At 42.9% G+C, this 21,447-nt stretch overlaps 1 protein-coding gene across 5 annotated transcripts in view; it reads left to right on the top strand.

The window, feature by feature from the left end:
- EML1 (EMAP like 1) overlaps positions 1-21,447 on the top strand; it is a 215,518-nt gene that overhangs the window by 46,450 nt on the left and 147,621 nt on the right. Inside the window, exon 1 of one of the 5 annotated variants that reach the window (XM_030558768.1) lies at positions 14,010-14,330. The exons of 1 other annotated variant lie outside the window; for it this stretch is intronic. In XM_030558768.1, the coding sequence (XP_030414628.1) occupies positions 14,264-14,330 (67 nt within the window). In that variant the 5' untranslated portion in view covers positions 14,010-14,263. Of the gene's footprint in view, positions 1-14,009; positions 14,331-21,447 lie in introns of those variants that run through there. 3 more of the 5 variants (XM_030558767.1, XM_030558761.1, XM_030558763.1) reach the window with 3 other exon arrangements.

The following is a 21,447-nucleotide window of genomic DNA, read 5'->3' as shown; positions in this document are numbered from 1 at the left end:
TTTGGGGGTATAGTGTTATGAAGGCAGAAGAGGGCTGGGGTAGCAGAGGCAGTGCAAAAAAATAGGGCTTCTGTGCAAGTGGCCTTTGGCTCTGCCAGACATCAAGGGAATCTGTGTGTTCAGTGGGATGAACTCTCTGCCTGTTCCAGGGGATTCAACTTTTCAACCCCCTACCTCCCTATGGGACAAACCAGATCAGATTCCATAAGTGCAAATTCATGGAATTTCTAGTTCCCTAGGTAGGAATAATCTATGTGATAATAATATGACCCATACTCTTTCCTCCCATTTGTATATATAAATATTTATACAACATTTGACAGAAAAATACTAGAATGTTGTTGGTTACCAGCAGGAAAAATACTGAGCTAGGTTAGCATAGGCAAAATTGACTAGTTTTCAAGTATAATGGCTATAGTGCAGACTTCAAATAAATTATATTTTTCTATACTTTTTTTTTAGTCACATAATTAAGGTTTTGCTATCAATCTTTAAATAAAAGGCAAGCACAGCATGTATACATTTATCAAATGAAGTCTAGTAATTCTTCTCAGTTTGCTTCTCATAAGACATTAGCCATGATCTGTATCTATCAAATTCCATTTTCTATAGTTCCATAGGAATTAAAAAAAAAGCCATATACAGGCTCCTAATTTACAGTGATACAAGTTAGTAATTTAAACTCTTAACACAAATAGAGAAAGTGAAATAAAAGATACTGGATAGTTCTTATATACAGTTGGTAATAATAAACTAACATGGTATTTAATCTACTGCATACAGTTTGTGTGTGTGTATTATTTATGTGTCTGACTGCTAATTTAACCAAATGTGCAGCAGTTCCCTTGAGATGGTCCTATTTACCTTAATTGCATTATATCCTGATGAGAAAATTATTAAACGGTGATAAAGGAAAATGGAAGATTGTAGATATCAAATAGTATAATGCATAAATAAAATAATTCCTCTGCAGATTGAGTAATGTAGCAAATAGCGGTCAGGTCTGTTCTCTGTCCACAGACCCTGACGTTGTTTTGGTTTGGAGGTGAGTAACAGAAAGAGAGAGTACTATCTTGAAAAGCAGTTCAGAGACCGTATTTCTTCATTATTATCTCTTGCTTCTTCTATCTCCACATTCTTAGAAATTGCTACATTCAAAGTAAAATCTCATGCTAAACACTGAACAGAAAAATGTCTAGTATTAGTGCAGTATATGTTAAACTGAGAGTTTTTATTGTACATCAATGGCCACATTATGGTGCCTTTATTTAAATGTCTACTGTTATTTTAGATTTGTTTATTCTAGAGTGTGTATATATGTTTTTAGATATGGATACAAAAATGATATGCAGCTATGACCTGCCCCACCAATTCAAGCATTTTAAAGATAACTTGCCAAATTCTTCTCTAAATTACACCAAAGAATCCCATTGAGTTAAGTGGGTTTACAGCAGTGTAATTGAGCAGAACTCGTCTATTGGCCCTACGCATTTATTTGCTTGTAAAATCAAGATAAAAACATATAGAAATGGCCTGCTGATCATAACAGGCTACTTTCACTTGTTTTGTACTGTTACTGGGATCTTATTCACAAATCAAGAGCGTACTATGTTTACACTGGTATGTATTGTTGCCAGTAATTCATTATAAAAGTCTGCAGCAATGGGCCAGATCCTGCAACCTTTAGCAGTTCTTAATCATAACAGAAGTTGCATTATATTTAATGGGACTACAGGCAGAAGAAAGAACGACCCACAGGATCAGGTCCCTACTTTGTATCTTGTTACCATCGCACTCTATTATCTCATTCATCAGTGGTACAATTCAAAAGTCATAAACTATAAAATAATATAGTGTATCTGTGTATTAGCTGGATCTCAAAGTGTGATAAGATACTAATATAACTCAGTGTATCTCTAATAAATAGATTTTGTGTATTATCAAATTATTTACAGCTGTAACTCAGATATAAAAGATGAATCCTCTCTGGATCCTCCCTGTGCAGAAGATATGACTATGGGGAGCCAGCTTCTTAGCACTGTCCCTCTTTTTCTATCTGTGGAAGACTCTCCACAGTGACTATGCAAGGCGCTCTGCAAGATTTGGGTGGGTGATAGGGGAGAGACCACACTCTGCAGCACCATCCCCTGCTGAGCTCAGTGTGAGAGGGAATTACTACAGTTCAGGTCAGTATTAACTGCCTCTACACTACAAAAATAGGTCAAATTTATAGAAGTCGGTTTATAGAAATCGATTTTATGCAGTTGATTGTGTGTGTCCCCACTTAAGACCATTAAGACTATTAACTCGGCGGAGTGAGTCCACGGTACTGAGGCTAGCATTGACTTCCGGAGCATTGCACTCTGGGTAGCTATCCCACAGTTCCCACAGTCTCCGCCGCCCATTGGAATTCTGGGTTGAGCTCCCAATGCCTGATGGGTCAAAAACATTGTTGTGGATGGTTCTGGGTACACGTTGTCAGCCCCCTCCCCTCTCTCTCTCTGTAAAAGCAACAGCAGACAATCATGTAGAGCTTTTTTTCCTGGGTTACCCGTGCAGATGACGCACCATGGCAAGCATGGAGCCCACTCAGCTCATCGTCACCATACATCCCGGGTGCTGGCAGACATGGTGCTGTATTGCTACACAGAAGTAGCTCATTGTCTTTTGGCAGCAGACGGTGCATTACGACTGGTAACCTTCATTGTCGTCTCCTGGGTGCTCTTTTAGCCAGGGCAGCTCCAGGCACCAGCGCAGCATGCGCGTGCCTGGGGTGCTAAACCGCGGGGGATGGCCTGCCGGTCGCTGTGAGGGTGGCAGTCAGGCATTTCTGAGGGAAGTCCGTTGGTCTCGCAGTTTCGACAGCAATTCGGTGGTGAATATGCTGAAGGCGCAGGACCAACGGACCTCCTGCAAAACCACCACCAAATCTGCGTGACCAGCAGACCTTCAGCAGAAACGCTGCCGAAGGCTGCCTGACTGCCGTGCTTGGGGTGGCAAACAACATAGAGCCGCTCCTGCTTTCAGCTGACCTCGGTGAGGTCTGTCAGGGGCGCCTGGACATAAATGGGAGTGACTCCAGGTCATTCTCTTTTTAAGTTTCGTCTCATGGAGATTCAGTCCTGCCTGCAGTCGTACTGCACCATCTTCTGGCTAGCAGCCAGGAGATGACGATGGCTGGCAGTTGTACTGCACTGTCTTCTGGCGAGCAGCCATGAGATGATGATGGCTAGCAGCCATACTACAACGTCTGCTGCCAGCTTAAGATGTATAAAAGAGATGGAATGGATCAAAACAAGAAAAAGACCAGATTTATTTTGTATTCATTTGCTCCCCCATCCCTCCTTCCCTCCATGAATAGTGGGGGGAGGGCTAGCTCAGTGGTTTGAGCACTGGCCTGCTAAACCCAGGGTTTTGAGCTCAATCCTTGAGGGGGCCATTCTGTGTGACAGTTTGTGTTTCTCCTTGATGCAATCCCCCCTTTGTTGATTTTAATTCCCTGTAAGCCATGTTGTCAGTCGCCCCTTATCATTAGTTGTCAGAGCAACAGCAGACAATCATTTTGCGCCTTTATTCAGTGCACACGCCATAGCACAACAAGCATGGAGCCAGCTCAGATCACCACGGCAATTATGAGCACTGTAAACACCACACACATTATCCTGCAGTATATGCAGAACCACAACCTGCAAGAGCAAAACCAGGAGAGGAGGTGATGGCAGCGCAGTGACGAGAGCAATGAGGAGATGGATACAGATTTCTCTCAAAGTACGGGCCCAGGCAATGTGGACATCATGGTGTTAATGGGGCAGGTTCATGCCATGGAACACCGATTCTAGGGAAACAAGCACAGACTGGTGTCACTGCATAGTGTTGCATGTCTGGGATGGTTCCCAGTGGCTGTGAAACTTTCGCATGCATAAGGGCACTTTCATGGAACTTTGTGACTTGTTTTCCCCTGCCCTGAAGCACAGGAATACCAAGATCAGAGCAGCCCTCACAGTTCACAAGTGAGTGGCGATAGCCCTATGGAAGCTTGTAATGCCAGACAGCTACCTGTCAGTCGGGCATCAAGTTGAAGTGAGCAAATCTACTGTGGGGGCTGCTGTGATCCAAGTAGCCAACACAATCAAAGAGCTGCTCATATCAAGGGTAGTGACTCTGGGAAACGTGCAGGTCATAGTGAATGGCTTTGCTGCAATGGGGTTCCCTAACTGTGGTGGGGCGATAGATGGAACCCATATCCCTATCTTGGCACCGGAGCACCAAAGCAGCGAGTACATAAACCGAAAGGGATACTTTTCAGTGTTGCTGCAAGCACTGGTGGATCACAAGGGACGTTTTACCAACATCAAAATGGGATGGCCATGAAAGGTACGTGACACTCACATCTTCAGGAACTCTGGTCTGTCTGAACAGCTGCAGTAAGGGACTTACTTTCCAGACCAGAAAATAACTGTTGGGGATGTTGAAATGCCTATAGTTATCCTTGGGGACCCAGCCTACCCCTTAATTCCATGGCTCATGAAGCTGTACACAGGCAGCCTGGACAGTAGTCAGAAGCTGTTCAACTATAGATGAGCAAGTGCAGAATGCTGGTAGAATGTGCATTTAGATGTTTAAAAGCACTCTAGCGCAGTTTACTGTCGGATAGACCTCAGCGAAACCAATATTCCTATTGTTATTACTGCTTGCTGTGTGCTCCACAATATCTGTGAGAGTTTTATGGTGGGGTGGGAGGTTGAGGCAAATGGCTTGGCCGCTGATTATGCACAGCCAGACACCAGGGTGGTTAGCAGAGTACAGGAGGGCACGGTGCACATCAGAGAAGCTTTGAAAACAAGTTTCGTGACTGGCCAGGCTATGGTGTGAAAGTTCTGTTTGTTTCTCCTTGATGAGCACTGCCTCCCCCCACCCGGTTCACTCTACTTCCCTGTAAGCTAACCACCCTCCCTCCTCTTCGATCACTGCTTGCAGAGGCAATAAAGTCATTGTTGCTTCACATTCATGCATTCTTTATTAATTCATCACACAAATAGGGGGATAACTGCCAAGGTAGCCTGGGAGGGGTGGGGGAGGAGGGAAGGACAAGGCCACACTGCACTTTAAAACTTATTGAATGCCAGCTTTTTGTTGCTTGGGCCGTCCTCTGGGGTTGAGTGGTTGGGTGCCTAGAAGCCCCCCCAGCGCGTTCTTGGGCATCTGGGTGAGGAGGCTATGGAACTTGGGGAGGAGGGTGGTTACACAGGGGCTGTAGCGGCGGTCTATGCTCCTGCTGCCTTTCCTGAACCTCAGCCATAGGCCAGAACATATCAGTTTGTTCTTCCAGTAGCCTCAGCTTTGCCTCTTGCTTTCTGTTACCAAGCTGATGCCACCTGTAATCTTCAGCCCACCACTTATTGTCTTCAGCCCGCCAACTGTCTTCGCGTTCATACTGTGCTTTCCTGGACCCTGACATAGTCTGTCTCCACGCATTCTGCTGTGCTCTTTCAGGGTGAGAGGACTGCAGAACCTCAGAGACCATTTCATTCCGAGTGTGTTTTTTTTGCCTTCTAATCTTCGCTAGCCTTTGGGAAGGAGAAGATAGTGTAAGTGTTGAAACATTTATAGCTGGTGGAGGAAAAAAAAGGGAGAGTGGTAGTTAAAAAGACACATTTTAGAGAACAATCAGTAGACTCTTTCACGGTAAACCTTGCTGATAACATTACATAGCACATGTGCTTTTGGTCCAAGGTCGCATTTTGCCTCTTACTGAGGGAATGCCGGTTTGGTGTGAGAGATCATTCATGCAGGGCTGGGCAACAGAATTCGGCTTGCAGGCAGCTATGGTAAGACACAGTCTTTTGGCTTCCTTAACCTTCATAACATGTGGGAATGGTTTCAAACAGCAGCACCCTCATTTCCCATACCAAGCAGCCATTGGGTTGATCATTTAAAATGAGTTGGCAATTTAAAAGGCGAGGCTTCAGTTTTTGTGTTAATGTGCAGCACAAACCCAACTAACCTCTCCCCCCTACACACAATTCTCTGGGATGATCGCTTCACTCCTGCCCCCAACACATGGCTAATAGCGGGGAACATTTCTCTTCAGCCACAGGCAAACAGTCCAGCAGGAATGGGCACCTCTGAATGTCTTCTTAATAAAATCACCCTATTTCAACCAGGTGACCATAAATGATATCACTTTCCTGAGGATAACATAGAGAGAGAAAAAACAGATGTTGTTTGAATGCCAGCTGTGTTATGCAATGATTCCAAACTATGTGCTACTAGCCTGGTGTGGTAAAGTGTCCTACCATGGAGAATGGAATAAGGCTGCCCTCAGCAGAAACCTTTTGCAAAAGGCTTTGAGAGTACATCCAGAAGATCTTTGTGGAAATGTCCCTGAAGGATTTCCGCTCCATCCCCAGACACGTTAACAGACTTTTCCAGTAGCTGTCCTGGCTGTGAATGCCAGGGCAAATTAATCATTAAACACGCTTGCTTTTAAACCATGTATAATATTTACAAAGGTGCACTCACCAGAGGTCCCTTCTCTGCCTGGCGGGTCTGGGTGGCAGTCTTGGGTGGGTTCAGGGGGTACTGGCTCCAGGTCCAGGGTGAGAAACAGTTCCTAGCTGTCACGGAAAACGGTTTCTCTGCTTGCTTGCTGTGAGCTATCTTCAACCTCATCGTCATCATCTTCCTCATCCCCAAAACTCACATCCCTGTTGCGTGCTACTCCGTTGACTGAGTCAAAGCACAGGAGTGAGGTAGTGGTGGCTGCACCTCCTAGAATGACATGCAGTTCATCATAGACGTGGCATGTCTGGGGATCTGACCTGGAGCAGCCATTTGCCTCTCTGTTTTTCTGGTAGGCTTTCCTCAGTTCCTTAAGTTTCATGCTGCACTGCTGCAGGTCCCTGTTATAACCTCTGTCCTTCATGCCCTTGGAGATTTTTTTTCAAATATTTGGGCATTTTGTCTTTTGGAACGGAGTTCTGAAAGCACGGATTCATCTCCCATACAGCGATCAGATCCCATACCTCCCGTTCGGTCCATGCTGGAGCTCTTTTGCAATTCTGAGACTCCATCATGGTTACCTCTGCTGATGAGATCTGCACTCACCTGCAGATTGCCATGCTGGCCAAACAGGAAATGAGATTCAAAAGTTTGGAGGCCTTTTCCTGTCTACCTGGCCAGTGCATCCGAGTTGAGACCACAATGGAGCACTCTGAGATAGTAACCAGAGGCCAATACGTCGAATTGCAAACACACTACCCCAAATTCAACCTGGCCCGGTCAATTTCAGCGCTAATCCCTTCATTGGGGGAGGAGTACAGAAATCAATTTTAAAAGCCCTTTAAGTTGGAAAAAATGGCTTAGTCATGCGGACGGGTGCACGGTTAAATCGATGTAATGCTTCTAAATTCGAGCTAAACTCGTAGTGTAGACTAGGGCGTATGTTTCCTTGGTTTCTGTTAATGAGCCACCATGGGGAACCCTGCCAATGAAGGACTACTGCCATGGGGAAGAAATGGCAGTTCCATGGTATGCAATACGGTTCTTGACTCTGTGCATCAGGGTTCATCTTGCTGTAAAGCCGAAGGAAGCATGGGATTGGGAGGTTTCACACCCTATCTAAGGCAGGAATCACTAAAAACTGGGTTCTTGAAGGAGTGCTGTAGGGGAAACTTCTTGATGTGATCCTTGTTGAATTGTCTGCCTCTTTAGCCATAGGATGATAGGATCTGGCACAGAGTTATGGTTCTAAGAGAGAATTTTTGCACCAACACTTAGTATTATTAATGTCTCAAAGGCATCTGTTGCTGTTCCCATTAGAAAAAAATGTGGTGTTTTCCTGTTTATTTGCAGTGTGTTGCATCTCCTCAGACTAATACAGGGTGTCAGATCTGTAGATCTAATGTAATACTTGCTATATATTTGCTTTGTCACATGTAGTGCATTGTATCTAATTTGTTTCAGGGTAGTTATGATAATGAGAATAGTATGAATTTGGCTATTGCACTTGAAAATATTTAATAATCAATTGTACAGGTACTGTCCGTAGCATTCATAGGCAGGATTGTTTAGTGGTTAAAGCACATGACTGAGAGTCAGTCTATTTTTGATTCTCCCATTGGCCTGCTTGTGTAATGTTGGGTAAGTCTTGTGGTTTTTCTATCTCATTTTCCAAATCTGTAAAATAAGGATAATACTCACTTCAAAATGGTGGCATATGTCTAAAATCACTATTCCTTGTAAAGCACTCTAAGATTTTTAATGGAAGATGTTATCAAAATGCAAAGTAGTATTCTTTTCATCTTCAAAGCACTCCATATACATTTACAATTCAACCTATTTACAAAGTGCTATTTTTCGGAATGGTTTGATTTTTCTATAGTATTTACTAATGACACAGAAAACTATATTTCATTACCACTCAAAACAACATATTGTACACAGGCATAAATGCCACATACTTATATTTGAATTATAAAACATACAAACCTTTGACAGTTTCATTGCACATTTGTTATACTGTATTTTTAATGTACCCAGACTGTGCTTGTATAATCATGTTTCTTCCCTTAAATCCCCTCTTTGCCCACATGTATGAAGCAAGCTTTGTAATGACACTCACAAAGACCCCTGCTGGTCTTGAAACAGTGGAATTGTGCTATTTAGAGTGAACCATTATTCTAGCAGATGAAATGTTTGCACAAAGATGACTAGGTGGTCGGCTGTTTCTTCTTTTCTTCTAGGATAAATTAAAAGAAAATCTTTATCTGAGACTGTGATAGGGCCTAGTCACAGAACCCCACTCACAAATACCTGGAAATAGGTCTATACTTAGAAATCCTCTTCAGGGAAAAAAGGTCATATTCTGCAATTTTATCCTTTAACAATTATTAGTGAATTTAGTGCTTGCTAAGGGTGCTGATTTAACTGTCTTGGAGGATACAGTTTGCTCACTGTGCACAGATGACCTGAAGGAAACATCACTATGGATGAGGGAGCAATTCAGTCTTTGTGGCAAACTGAATGCTGATCTTGGCTAAACCTACCCAAAGCACAGCCCAACTAGTTCTAGTTGTGCGAATGTTTATTGTGATGCAGACTCTTGTTCACTATGGGGCAGATTCTGATACCTTTACTCACACTGAATAGCAGTTTATTCTGAAAGTAGGCTCATTAAGGCAATGGGATTTCTCACAGACTGAAGTGCTACTCAGTGTGAGAAAGAGTATTTGAATCTGGCTCTTCGAACTGAACTAAGATCAACTCCAAACAGCCATCAAATGGTAAAAATTTTCTGTCACTACCAAACTGGACTAGATTTTAACCAATCACCTAGCAGTTAAATACTTCATACCTTATTACTGATTCTATTAACTACGCAGACTGTGCTTGTGTTTATAGACTTCTCTCTCAACATTATTGTTAAACGTAAATAACATGATAATGGCTTTTATGTTCAGTTTCAGTTATTTAGCTTTTATACAGTGATAGTATAACTTTCACTAGCCTCACTTCATTTTGACATTGTAACTGGGACTCCCTACTCTTGATCTAAAATTATATATTAATCAAAAGCTCACATTATAATATCATACAGTTCTGTGGGATTTCCATGGATATGAATTACAGTACTTTTGATGTGAAAATGCTAAATGGTAGTGTTAATGTGAAATATATAATACTTTTGATATTCACTGCTATTGCAAAAAGGGTTAGCAATAACAAAGAAAAAGGAGCAAATCCGCAATACAAATATCAAGAGTCTTTGATTATTGCATTGTAAATGGGTAGTGAAAGTAAAATTCCTTTGCCCTAAAATCAAAATAAATTATGTACTCACACTACACTTTGAAGTTATAACTCTGGAAAATTTGCTTAAGGATTTCCAAAAGCTCTTTCATTCTCAGTAACCAATTAATTATTTGCATTCCATTACTCAGTACAGGAAATACTTAAACAATTAAATAGTTACAAAATTGTGTTTCCAAAAATGAGATGTTGCCTAGAAATTTAACATTTTCAACAATAAACATGCACAAAAACAAACAAATCAATCCCTAATGAATTGTGCAGAATGCTCCATTCCCATTCAAATAGTTTCAGATGTTCAAATTCACTAGGTTATATTTGTACAAATCCATTAAGTATCCAATTTACTGAATAATGTATTATAAAAAGATTTTTTTCATTGGTTAGCTGCACCACCTGAGCTCTCACAGACACATTAGTGACTCTTTCAGATCTAGCATTCCATTGTGCACATTGTGAAGATATAAGTTCTTTTTCATTTTGTGGTTCTAAAGCGTAGTTTAACAAGATTGTAACAAGTCTAGAAATCTTTACAATGAAATTATATTGTTTTTCATTTCTAATCTTTGGCCTCAGAATATAATGGCATAACAGTGTTTAGGGACTTTAACTAAAATTATTTTATGTCACAGCATTCAGCTGATTTGCACAGCATGGGTAGCTGATAGGTTTCATTCAGGTGTTACTTTTATAGGAAATTTAACAGTTAGTCAACATTAAGTTTTAGATATTTAATCTTCTTTTAATAAGGCTGCCCTTGCCTCAGTTTTGTATTTAATTTTCTAAATGGCTTTTAATGGCCCATCTCTGAACTGGAGCTGAGCTGCTCCAATTTGTCCTTTCCTCTGTTTGTCCAGATGTTGCGAAAGATATTGCCCGCCCCCCATCAAAACTTCTGTAGCCCTGGGATTTTATTGTGGGTTACCTTGCTGACAGTAGATAATTTACTACAAAGGTAATACTTTTGAATGCAATTCTTAATTTAACTCCTACTGTATTGAGATCTCTACAGGCCTACGCAGAAATTGTTTTGGCATCAAAATCACACATCATAATGAGGTTTTCATAGATTTATATTGAAGTTGTTTGACATCTTAATGAGGTATAGATTCCACTTCCATTGACATCTTGCTGAGAGCATAGTAATTATGTTAAATCTGTCTGGCACTAATGGGAAACTAGCATACCAAAACATATTTTTCAAAAAGAGAGAGAGAATAAATTAAAAATATGAAAAGGATTTTTTAAAGGATGTAAATTCTCATTTGTATTTGTATTAAGCCTGAACTCTATTTTCCTGTGCCTAGATAGTGTAGCAGGTATCTGTGCTGAAAAAAAACCCAAGATATTTATCTAAGGAACAACCGAGTGTATTTGGAGTGGTTGGATGGACCAAATATGCCTTAAAGAAAAAGCCCAGGAGAGCCGTGTTAGTTATGCAAGAAATAATTACTGCACATTTAAAATAGTAAGCAAGCAATTGCTGGACAGACGCTAAGAAGGGATTTAGATCAGAGGTTCTCAAACTGTGGTGTTCCATGAGCTCCATTCAGGTCGTCCCTCTAAGGTGCGCACCTGGGCAGCCGCACATGAGAGAATGAAGGGCCACCCACCTAATTACTGGAGCCACACAGGCAGGGCTCCACTAATTAGGTGCCTGGATCCTGGAGAAGACGCACATGTAAGGTGAGGTCTTGGCCTTTGGGGGAAGAAGGGGTAGCTGGGAGGGAGCAGTGGGGTGAGAAGAGAAGGTGAGGTGAATTTTGGACATGCAGGGCTGCGGCAGCCAAGAAAGAGGCAACTTTCCCCCTCTCCAGGGCTGTGGCTGCCAGGGAGAGACGGCCCTCCTTCCCAGCGCTGTGGCTGCTGCAGCAGGGGAGAGAGGGAGAGGCCCCCCTCCTTCCCAGCCCCAGTTCCAAGGTTGCCTGGGCAGGGGAGAGAGGGCACATCCATCACATTAGAAAGGTAAGACTACTGATATTAAAATGAGTTGTGTGCTTTTATTTGTAGAACAAAAAAGTTAATAATTATTACAGGTTTTTTTATGTAGCGCTTTTATCCAAAGCACTTTACAATAGTTAGCTAATGGTACAAACAACATTTGGAAAGATCTTTAAGTGGTTCTCCGAGACCCTCAGCAATTTTCAAGTGGTCCACTCAAAAAAAGCTTGAGAACCACTTATCTAGATAAAATAGTGATAAGCATAAAGATGGATGCTGATATGGTCTATATATTATATATTGCACTTAGGTTGACAGTATGCATAATTCATCCCCAAACTTAAATTATTGAGATATTTAAATCTGAAAATCAAGACTTCTAAATTTAAAGACCTGAACAGTGATAGCAGAACTTCTCAGGAGGACTCATGTGTATTCTGATTTGTGATCCTTAATATCAGAAACGTCATTTGGGAAAGAGGAACAAAAGGTTTTGTCCCACTAAATCTGCTCAGTCACTTTACTGGCATCTTCTTGTTTTGTGTAATTTTCTATCCCAAAGTTAAGAGATTCGTTCTTACTGTATCTTGCCCCTGGGGGAGGCTCCAGGTACCAGCACGCCAAGTGTGTGCCTGGGGTGGCAAGCCAAGGGGGGGGCGCTCTGCCTGTTGCTGCGAGGGCGGCAGGCAGGTTGCCTTTGGCAGCATGCCTGCGGAGGGTCCGCTAGGTCCCGCGGCTACAGTGGACCTCCCGCAGGCTGCCGCTGATTTCGCGGGAAGGGGGACCCCCCGCAGGCAAGCTGCTGAAGGCAGCATGCCTGCCGGGCTTGGGGTGGCAAAATACCTAGAGCTGCCGCTGCTTGCCCCTTTGCTTAAAAACATTTTCTTTTAACAATACAACATCTTCTGCTTTTCACTTGCTTGTATTAGTCTCTAGGTGCCACAAGTACTCCTCATTCTTTTTGCTGATACTAACACGGCTACCACTCTGAAACCAGTAATTTTATAGCTCTCAAAAGCCTCTGCCCCAAGGTGCTTACAATTTAAATGAAATCAGAGAAATGGAAAAATATGAAACCCCTTTTTTCTTCTTCCTTGTCCTGTATGGAGTGGAGCTAAACTTTAAAATCCTAAGCACATCCAAGCCGGCCTTAAATGAGTTACAGAGCTAGTTCCATAGAGCAGAGATTGTTTTACATTGAGTCTTTGTAGTCTCTTCCCATCCTCGTCACCCTCCCCAGCCCACCCCGTTATGTGACTGTGTGGATGCTTCTCTCCATCAGTGAATGATAAAACGCCCGGACGCTGCCTTTTGGATGGGTCGAGTGGTTCAGTCATTTATTTCCATTAGCAAATCTCTCTCCCCGGCCCTTCTGTGTGCTGGGAGTGGTGGCAGAAAGGAGCCGGCTCGGCCCTCCAGGCAGAGCAGCCAAAGCCCGTGTGCTAGGAGCTTGGGAGGTTCGGGCTAGAGCGAGTGGCCAGAAATGGCTGCTTTGCTGCTCTGTCTAACCTCAGACACATTCATCATCCCTCCTACTCCTCTTTCTCACCCCCCTTTCCCCCTAACTCACCCCGCCTTCTCTTTCACTTTCTTTTTCTCCTGCCTCATCCCCCCCCGCCCCCCGATCCCCCCTCCTTCCCTCTCTGCGGCCGCCCGGCAGCGCTTTCACGCCTAGCTGAGCTGCAGCATCTCTCGCCCCGGCTCCTGTGCCGGTATTTCGAAAGGGTTTCGGCCTCGCTGCTCGGGGCTTCTCCAGGGATTCGGCTAGGAGCGGCCCGGCTACCCCTGCCTTGCCGGGGGGAGAGACAGATGCAGCCCGCTCCCTCCCTGCCTGCCACCCCCAGGCGGAGCCGCAGCCGGCCCGGGGCCGGGGGAGCCTCGACCATCGCTCCCCTCACCCTACCCAGGAGAGGGAGCCACTGCAGCCCCCCAGTCACAGGGGAGGGAGAAGCAGCCCCCCCCCCAGTTACAAGGAAGGGAGCAGCAGCCTCCCCCCCATCACTGGGAGTAGCCCTCCCCCCAGTCACAGGGGAGGGAGAAGCAGCCCCCCAAGTCAAAAGGAAGGGAGAAGCAGCACTCCCCAGTTACAAGGAAGGGAGCAGCAGCCTCCCCCCCCCCAGCCACAGGGAGGGGAGAAGCAGCACCCCACACTCACAGGGAGGGGAGAAGCAGCCCCCCGTCATAGGGAGGGGAGAAGCAGCCCCCCCAGTCACGGGGAGAAGCAGCCCCCCCCAGTCAGAGGGAGGGGGGAAGCAGCCCCCCCAGTCAGAGGGAGGGGGGAAGCAGCCTCTACTCTCCCCGCCTCGGCAGTGGGAGAAGCAGGGTTCCCCCGGCACAGGCAGAGGAGCAGCAGCCCAAGCCGGCGGAGTGAATGCGTTGTCATAGTAACTGACAGAGGCAGGCAGCAGGCCGGCCCCAGCCGCCTCAGCTCCTCAGTGTGTGGGTGAGGGCAGGGAGCCGCCGCCAGCGCCGGACAGACAGAGGCCGGGGGAACGGAGCGGGGAGCGCCGGGATGGAGGACGGATTCTCCAGCTACAGCAGCCTCTATGACACGTCCTCGCTGCTCCAGTTCTGCAACGGTAAGAGGGAGCTGGGCCCCGCGAGAGCCTCCCGCCCGGGTGCGGAGCTCGGTGCTCCCGCCTTGAGGGGGCCTGCGGACGGGAGGCAGCGGGCTGCGGGGGCTGCCTTGGAAGTGCTGCTGCGCCCGGGCTGTCTGCAAGCGGGGGCTGAGTGCGGAGCCAGGACCGGGCTTGGCAAATCCCCCTTCCGCACCCTCTGCGGAGAGGGCCCTTTCCCAGGCTCGCCTCTGCTAAAACTGCGGAGCTCCTGATTTTCACTCCGGGGAAGAGGGAGGGGAAAACTTTGCCCCGCCGCCCTCCTTCCCTCAGCGCAAAGCGGACCATGTTTGCTGCTGCTGCGTGTGGAGGGTAGTAGATGGCCCCCTTGTGCTGAACTTCATTGGCATCTGCTTCGTTCGTGTGCGTGGGTCTGTAACAACGAGCTGTTTCCCCCACATAGCGAAAAAGTGGATCCCCGCCCCACCACTGTGTGTAAGACCCAGCTCTGCATTTGAATGTGCATGAGCCACCACCTTGTTGGTAAAACCATGTCCAACTGACACGTGTTTATTTCACATCACCGTGTCTTGTATGGGGGTGGGAGGGAGGAGTTGTAAGTTGTAAGTACTGTAATGTGCAATAGTTAAAAGATTTCTCTCTGAGGGTTTCATGTTTTGCTGGAGATCTGTTACATGTGTATACTAAGATTTATGATCCCAACTGAGGCTATTTTTAGGATAAAATGCTGGGTGGAAACTAAACCCATCAGTTACTAAGTTCTGTAGTTTCTGACATATTTCTTAGGAGGGGTTTGTTCAAATCGCAGTTGTGCTTGGATGACCACATGAAAGAGATGCAGCTTAATTTGCAATAAAACAGCATAAAAAAAGAAGGAAAGGGGGAATAACCAATACCATCAAAGGAAATATAGGTATAATTGGGCTTGCAGGATGTTTGGAGGTATGTTTATTTTGATTAGCTGGTGTTTGCTGCTGATTGGGGAAAATATTTAAGGTAACTTTAAAGTAATATAAAATTTAAAAAAAAATACTAACAACAGAATGCATCAAAAATATAAAGAGTTTTTCATTGCAAACCTTAGAACCTAGACTAAAATGTTTGAAATTTTGTTTATCCTTTACCATTAGAATTGTAAGTGTAAATACAGTATTTTATCTCAAAAGTTTTACTAAATATTGTGTGAGCACATATCTTTTATTCCTTCTTCCCCAGATTCCTTGTAATAATCAACCAGATTCTAGCTGTTCAGGTAGTAGTGAGAAGAGAAAGTTAAATTGTTTTAGGAGGGCAAATACTAAAACCACAGCTGCAACTTCTGTTGAACAAATAATGATGATGATAAATTCTGCCTGATTTTTCTAGGGGGAAGACCTAGGCTAGTGGGGAATCTTAATACTCATGGAACATCAGAATATGCTAACTCTTTTGAGAACGTTGAGGAAACGATGCATGATCCATGTAATAAATTACTACATGCTGCATACACTTTATTTTCTGCATCCCTCGAAACATTAAACTAGCCCATTTTGTATTAGTATTATTAGTTTGTCTGTTAGTAGACTTCTACATTATACTTAAATTTAGAGAATAATTCTGTTTCCAGGGAGGAAATACATTATAGCTAATACTTTAGCCTCTATAATATATTAGTGAGTTTTCCTGAGCAAAATTTCTTGATTACTTTCCTTTTAGGTCATTAGTGATATACATTTGTGAGCTGTAATAGCTGTACCTCTGAATAAGTTAAAGAGAATATTATCTGTTGAACATAAATTTCCTATAGTGACTTTGTGACTCTGGATATATCATTGTGAATGCTGTACATATGCTACAATACATGCTAGACAAAAGTTTAAAATCTCATTTCATCCCTTCCACATAACTGTCTGAAGGTGGATGAATGAATTATTTACCTGTTTCTTCTGTAACATAAGACTTGTAGGTATTTTTTAAATCATATAATAGCAGATATCACAAACTGTATAATAAGTTAGTCTGTTTTATGTGGCATTGTATTAGGGTTACCAGACATCCCGATTTTATAGGGACAGTCACAATACTTGGGGCTTTGTTTTATATACGTGCCTATTATTCCCCACCTCCTGTTCTGATTTTTCACACTTGCTATCTGGTCACCCTACATTGTGAATGTATATTGGTCTGTATATAGGAAGAACAAATGGTTTGATCCTGCAGCTTTTCCTTACATGAGTTAGTTTTCAATGAGACTTTCAAGGTGGGTGAGGTAATATTTTTTATTGGACCAACTTCTGCTAGTGAGAGAGACAAGCTTTCTGGCTTACATAGACCTCTTCAGTGAGACTAACTTACATGATGAAAGGCTAGAGAATTGGACCCACATTCTCTGCCCTGAGGAGATCAGATAATTTAGACAGACCAGTATGGCCCATGAGAAAACAACAAAGACAGAAGATACCAATGGAGAAGCTGTACACTTCTGCCCCGATATAACGTGACCCAATATAACACAAATTTGAACAAAACGTGGTAAAGCAGTGCTGCGGGGGTGGGGGTTGGGGGTTGCACACTTCAGCAGATTAAAGCAAGTTCGATATAACACGGTTTCACCTATAACACAGTAAGATTTTTTAGCTCCCGAGGACAGCGTTATATCGGGGTAGAGGTGATTTGAAAGTGGAAAGATTGCTTCATGAGCATTTGGGAAGCTCTTGCATGCATAATAGGTTGGTGTGAAAGATGATATAAGGCTGAAAAGTAGGGGAGAGAGTAACAGGGAACAGTTAGAAGATTAGAGACAGCATAGACTGGAAGTGACAGAGATTTGAGGAGCAAAGAAATGTGGTTGGAGCCTAAGAGAGGAACACAGTTTCAAAACCGCATTTTGTATAGAGTGGCCTAGGGAAAAGTAATATGTGAGGAGGGCTGATGGATAGAACTTGCAAAGATAATCATTGTGGGTTTCAAGGTTTTCTGTGTTGAGAGGCAATGATTCATTTTAGCATTTTAAGAGAAGAAATAATGGGATCTACTGGCAGCTTAGAATTGAGGGATGTAGGGACAAAAGAAAAATCAAAGGTGCATGCACCAGGCAGGGTTAAAATATGTTTGATGGAGAGGACAGTGTAATGATCAGAGTAATTAGAGAAAAGAGGATGAAGAGAAGAAACAGAAGAAAAATAAGCTTTTTCATCTTCATTTCGAGTTGTTTTGTTTGTTTGGTATCCAAAAGCCTAGGGGTAAATTCTTTACACAATCAGTTGGTTAAAGCAAGTACTCTAGCCTTTTCATTTTATGGAACACCAGGAAGGGTTTAATATACCACAAAGTGAGAACCCCTAGGTTAGTGGTGGAAATGTCAGTCAGGAGTCACAGCTTCTATTTCTGGCTCTGCCACTAACTCACACTTGGCTTTGGGAAAGTCACTTAATTTCTTTGTGCCCCAGTTTCCTTATCTATAAACTGGGAGCAAATAGTGCATCCCTACTATAGTGGGTTTTAATACGTTAGTTTGCAAATCACCTTGAGGTCTGCAGAAGAAAGTCTCTCTTGATGTGCAAAATATTTTATTGTTTTAAAGTTGGATGGTGCATGAGTACATATTGCTTTTCTTCAAGTAAGACACTACCAGTTTCTCGTATTGATGACTGTCTTGTGCATGTTTGTCAGAAATTATATTAAGGCACCTTGTAGACAAGCAGAGCAGTCTTTATAACAAACAGATACCCATAATTGACTTGGAATGTTAGAAATTAGATCTTGGATAACATTTCTAAGGCTTGATTATGGAGAGCCTATCTAGTATTAGAATAACTTTGCTGTTGCTCTTAGGAAGGAAGCCATTAAATTTACCTAGCGTATACAAGTAATCATTGTGTTATTAATTTGTTCTCTAAATTCAAAAGCAGCATTGTTGAATTAGTGAGGAAGATGTTCAGACCAAATAAAATTTCTCAAAATAGAAGAGGGAGTGGACGTATTCAAAGTGGCATTATGACTGTTAAGTAAATTTGTTCTTAAGTTTGCATTTCAGCCCTGTCTCTGTTTTATGAATTGTTTTGATAGGGAGAATTGTCCTGGATGTGAGGTCCACGGACTAAGTCACATACAGGAATTACATAGCACCTTTCTTGTCGCCAGCTGAATTCTGAGATGCAGGAGTGAGCAGGGGTGACCCTTGGTAGGTCAGTGAAGGAATCAGGATGTGGGCAGAGGTTTGCAAATTGCATGGATCCACTGACCACAGTTCTGTATGTAGGCGTTGTAGTAACCACTGTGATCCACTGCACATCCCTGGTGCTGCAGTAATAGCTATGGACCTGCTTAATGCGTGTCCAGGAGGTGGAATTCAGCCCCCCCCCCCAGTGCTCCTGTTTTCTGCAAAAGCCCATTTACTGAGAGTTTGCACAGGATGTGAGCTTTTATCCTTCAATTTTAATACAGCATTTTAAACATCAAGAGATTGTCACAAATACAGACAGTTAGCAAGAGGATGAAAGTAAAACTCAAATATTTATTTCTTCAACTACAGACTTTTTGCATGAAAATACACTTCCAACTGTAGAGTCTGTTTGTGTAGAACACAATAATAAACTTTAATAAAGTTTACCTCAGCAATGTGGTGGAAAGGGCCAACTGATTGATTTTTTTTCATCTCATACCTGTTTAAATCAATAGGAAGTATTATACTGAAAAAACCATGAGTATAAGAATCTTCCAAGTTTATCCCAAATTTGTACCTGATCTCTTATCTGAAATTCATGTTAGAGTTTTTATGAAATGCTGATTTTGCAAAGGATGCCATGACTGTAATTAAAACTAGGTTTGCTTTTATATCAAAAGTATAACTGCTAGCAATAATGTCTTAAACCCTAAATTTTTCTAAAGTGGTAGACTAAGTGGCAAGATACCTTACCCACTATATTGAGTTTTTATTTTTTATTTATGTAAATCAAGACAATAATAGTGAAATAGAAAGAAAACACAGTGGATCACCTGCCAGTGAGATTTTTGCCATCTAATAGCTCTATGTGGCCATGTTGATAGTAACTGGTAAAGTCACAGAAACGTTGTTAGTTTCAGGGGAGAAAATAAATTAGCTTGGGCCTTGGTTCATGTGATTGTGGTCATCTTCAGTTGTTTGTTTCAATTTATATCCATCTTTAGTGCTTTTATATGCAGAAAACCAGTTGTTGTGGCACAGATGGACCGTGGAGTTTTTATAGCATGTTGTGGGGGCAGAAAGAAAAACATTGAGAACGCCTGGTCTATTCACCTTGAGGTTACTGGTTCAAATCTATCAAAGGTTGGTAGTGACAGAAAGTAGTGTCTGTTACTTTCCAGAAATGAATCAGGTCTTAATTCAGTTCTCTGTGGACAGATGTACACATCACAATACTCTCTTTACTATGCTCAAATGCATAACTGGCACTGCTTGATGCTTTTATTGTTAGTCTTAGCAGAAGTAAACGATTGAATAGGACATAGATACTAAACTGTCTCAGGGCTGGTCTACACTACGGGGGAAAATTGATCTCAGATACGCAACTTCAGCTACGTGAATAACGTAGCGGAAGTCGAAGTATCTAAGATCGAATTACTCACCGTCCTCATGGTGCGGGATCGATGTCCACGGCTCCCCATGTCGACTCTGCAACTCCGTTCGGATTGGTGGAGTTCCGGAATCGATATAAGCGCGTTTGGGGATCGCTATATTGTGTCTAGATGAGACGCAATATATCGATCCCCGAGCCATCGATTGCTACCTGCCGATACGGCGGGTAGTGAAGACGTAGCCTCACTTCTTATTCCTAGACCCATTTCTTCCAGGGGTACATTTTGAGTTCACATGGAGAAGCTTGCAATGTTTGTATTAACTTTATAGATCAGTGGCTAGAGCTGCTAATCTTGTATCTTCAGTGAGCATTAATTTCATACCTGATAATAAAAGATGTTAATGGATGAAACGTCATTGTAGCAGGTTCTCTGTCATGCCCCTCTTCCAGAGCCCCCTGGTTGTCCCAATAAAGTTCAGAGGCTTTCAGTTATGCAGCAGCCATGGCTTTATTTATACATACACAGTCCTCCCACCACCAGTGTTGAGCTATATACAAGGCTTACAGGGTTAGTGCCCTCTTTTCCTGCAGTCAGCCTACAGCTGGGAGTCTGACCTTTCCCTGGCTGGCTTTTCTTCTGGCTCCCAGCCCTTATAACTGCTGGCTTGTCAGGCCCGCAGGTGGAGGCAAGTCCCAGGCCAGGCATCAGGTCTGTTTCACCAGCCCCAATCTATTTCCCTTGATTGGAGCTGGCTGAGCAGAGGTAGTTAGGTGCTTTTGCACCAGCAGCCTGCTACAGTCATCCTTTTCTTTGGTATTTTCCTTTCATCTGCCCTATTGCCCTTTAAATAAGGCCATTAACTGAAAGCAACAGAGAATCTATCTTTTGATGCCTCAGTGTTTGTACAACAGAATTTTGAGGATGTGTGGAATATCAGAGAATTTTTAATCAAACATTTATGCTCACTTAGTGAAATTCACTGCAGTGTGGAGAGCCAAACAAAGCCCTTGTGCATCACATATCTACCATGTTGAGGGCTTAATGGGGTGAAAGCAGTGCAGAGGGCTTTGTATGTACACTGAACTGGGGATTCTACTTGCAGACATTACCTAGTTTTCTTCCAAAGTAATACTGTATTAAGTGTGGCCTGATAAAACACTATCTAGGTTTAATTTCAGGAGCAGACTTCTTTCCCCCCCATTTTTTGCTGCACATAACAGTTTATTTTTTGAGGTCACAGACCACTTTGTAATTGCTGATTGATTCACAGAAGAACTGGAGAAAGTTTTTAAAATAGCATCTATGGATATTATAAATGATACAATGTCCCTCCCCCCAAAAAAGCATTCATAAACCCATAATATTATACATTTGTTAATGTGGTAAATGTCCGTGGAAAAGCAATTAAAAAATTAATCATGGTTAATCGCACTGTTAAACAATAACAGAATACAATTTATTTAAATATTTTTGGATGTTTTCTACATTTCAAATATATTGATTTCAATTACAACACAGAATACAAAGTGTACAGTTCTCACTTTATATTTATTTTTTATTATAAATATTTGCACTGTAAAAA

This window comes from Gopherus evgoodei, chromosome 4 (assembly GCF_007399415.2).
Source record: "Gopherus evgoodei ecotype Sinaloan lineage chromosome 4, rGopEvg1_v1.p, whole genome shotgun sequence".
Classification (NCBI taxonomy): domain Eukaryota; kingdom Metazoa; phylum Chordata; order Testudines; family Testudinidae; genus Gopherus; species Gopherus evgoodei.
The sequence above is the reverse complement of the archived record's forward strand: the minus strand, read 5'-3'. Positions and strand labels throughout refer to the sequence as shown.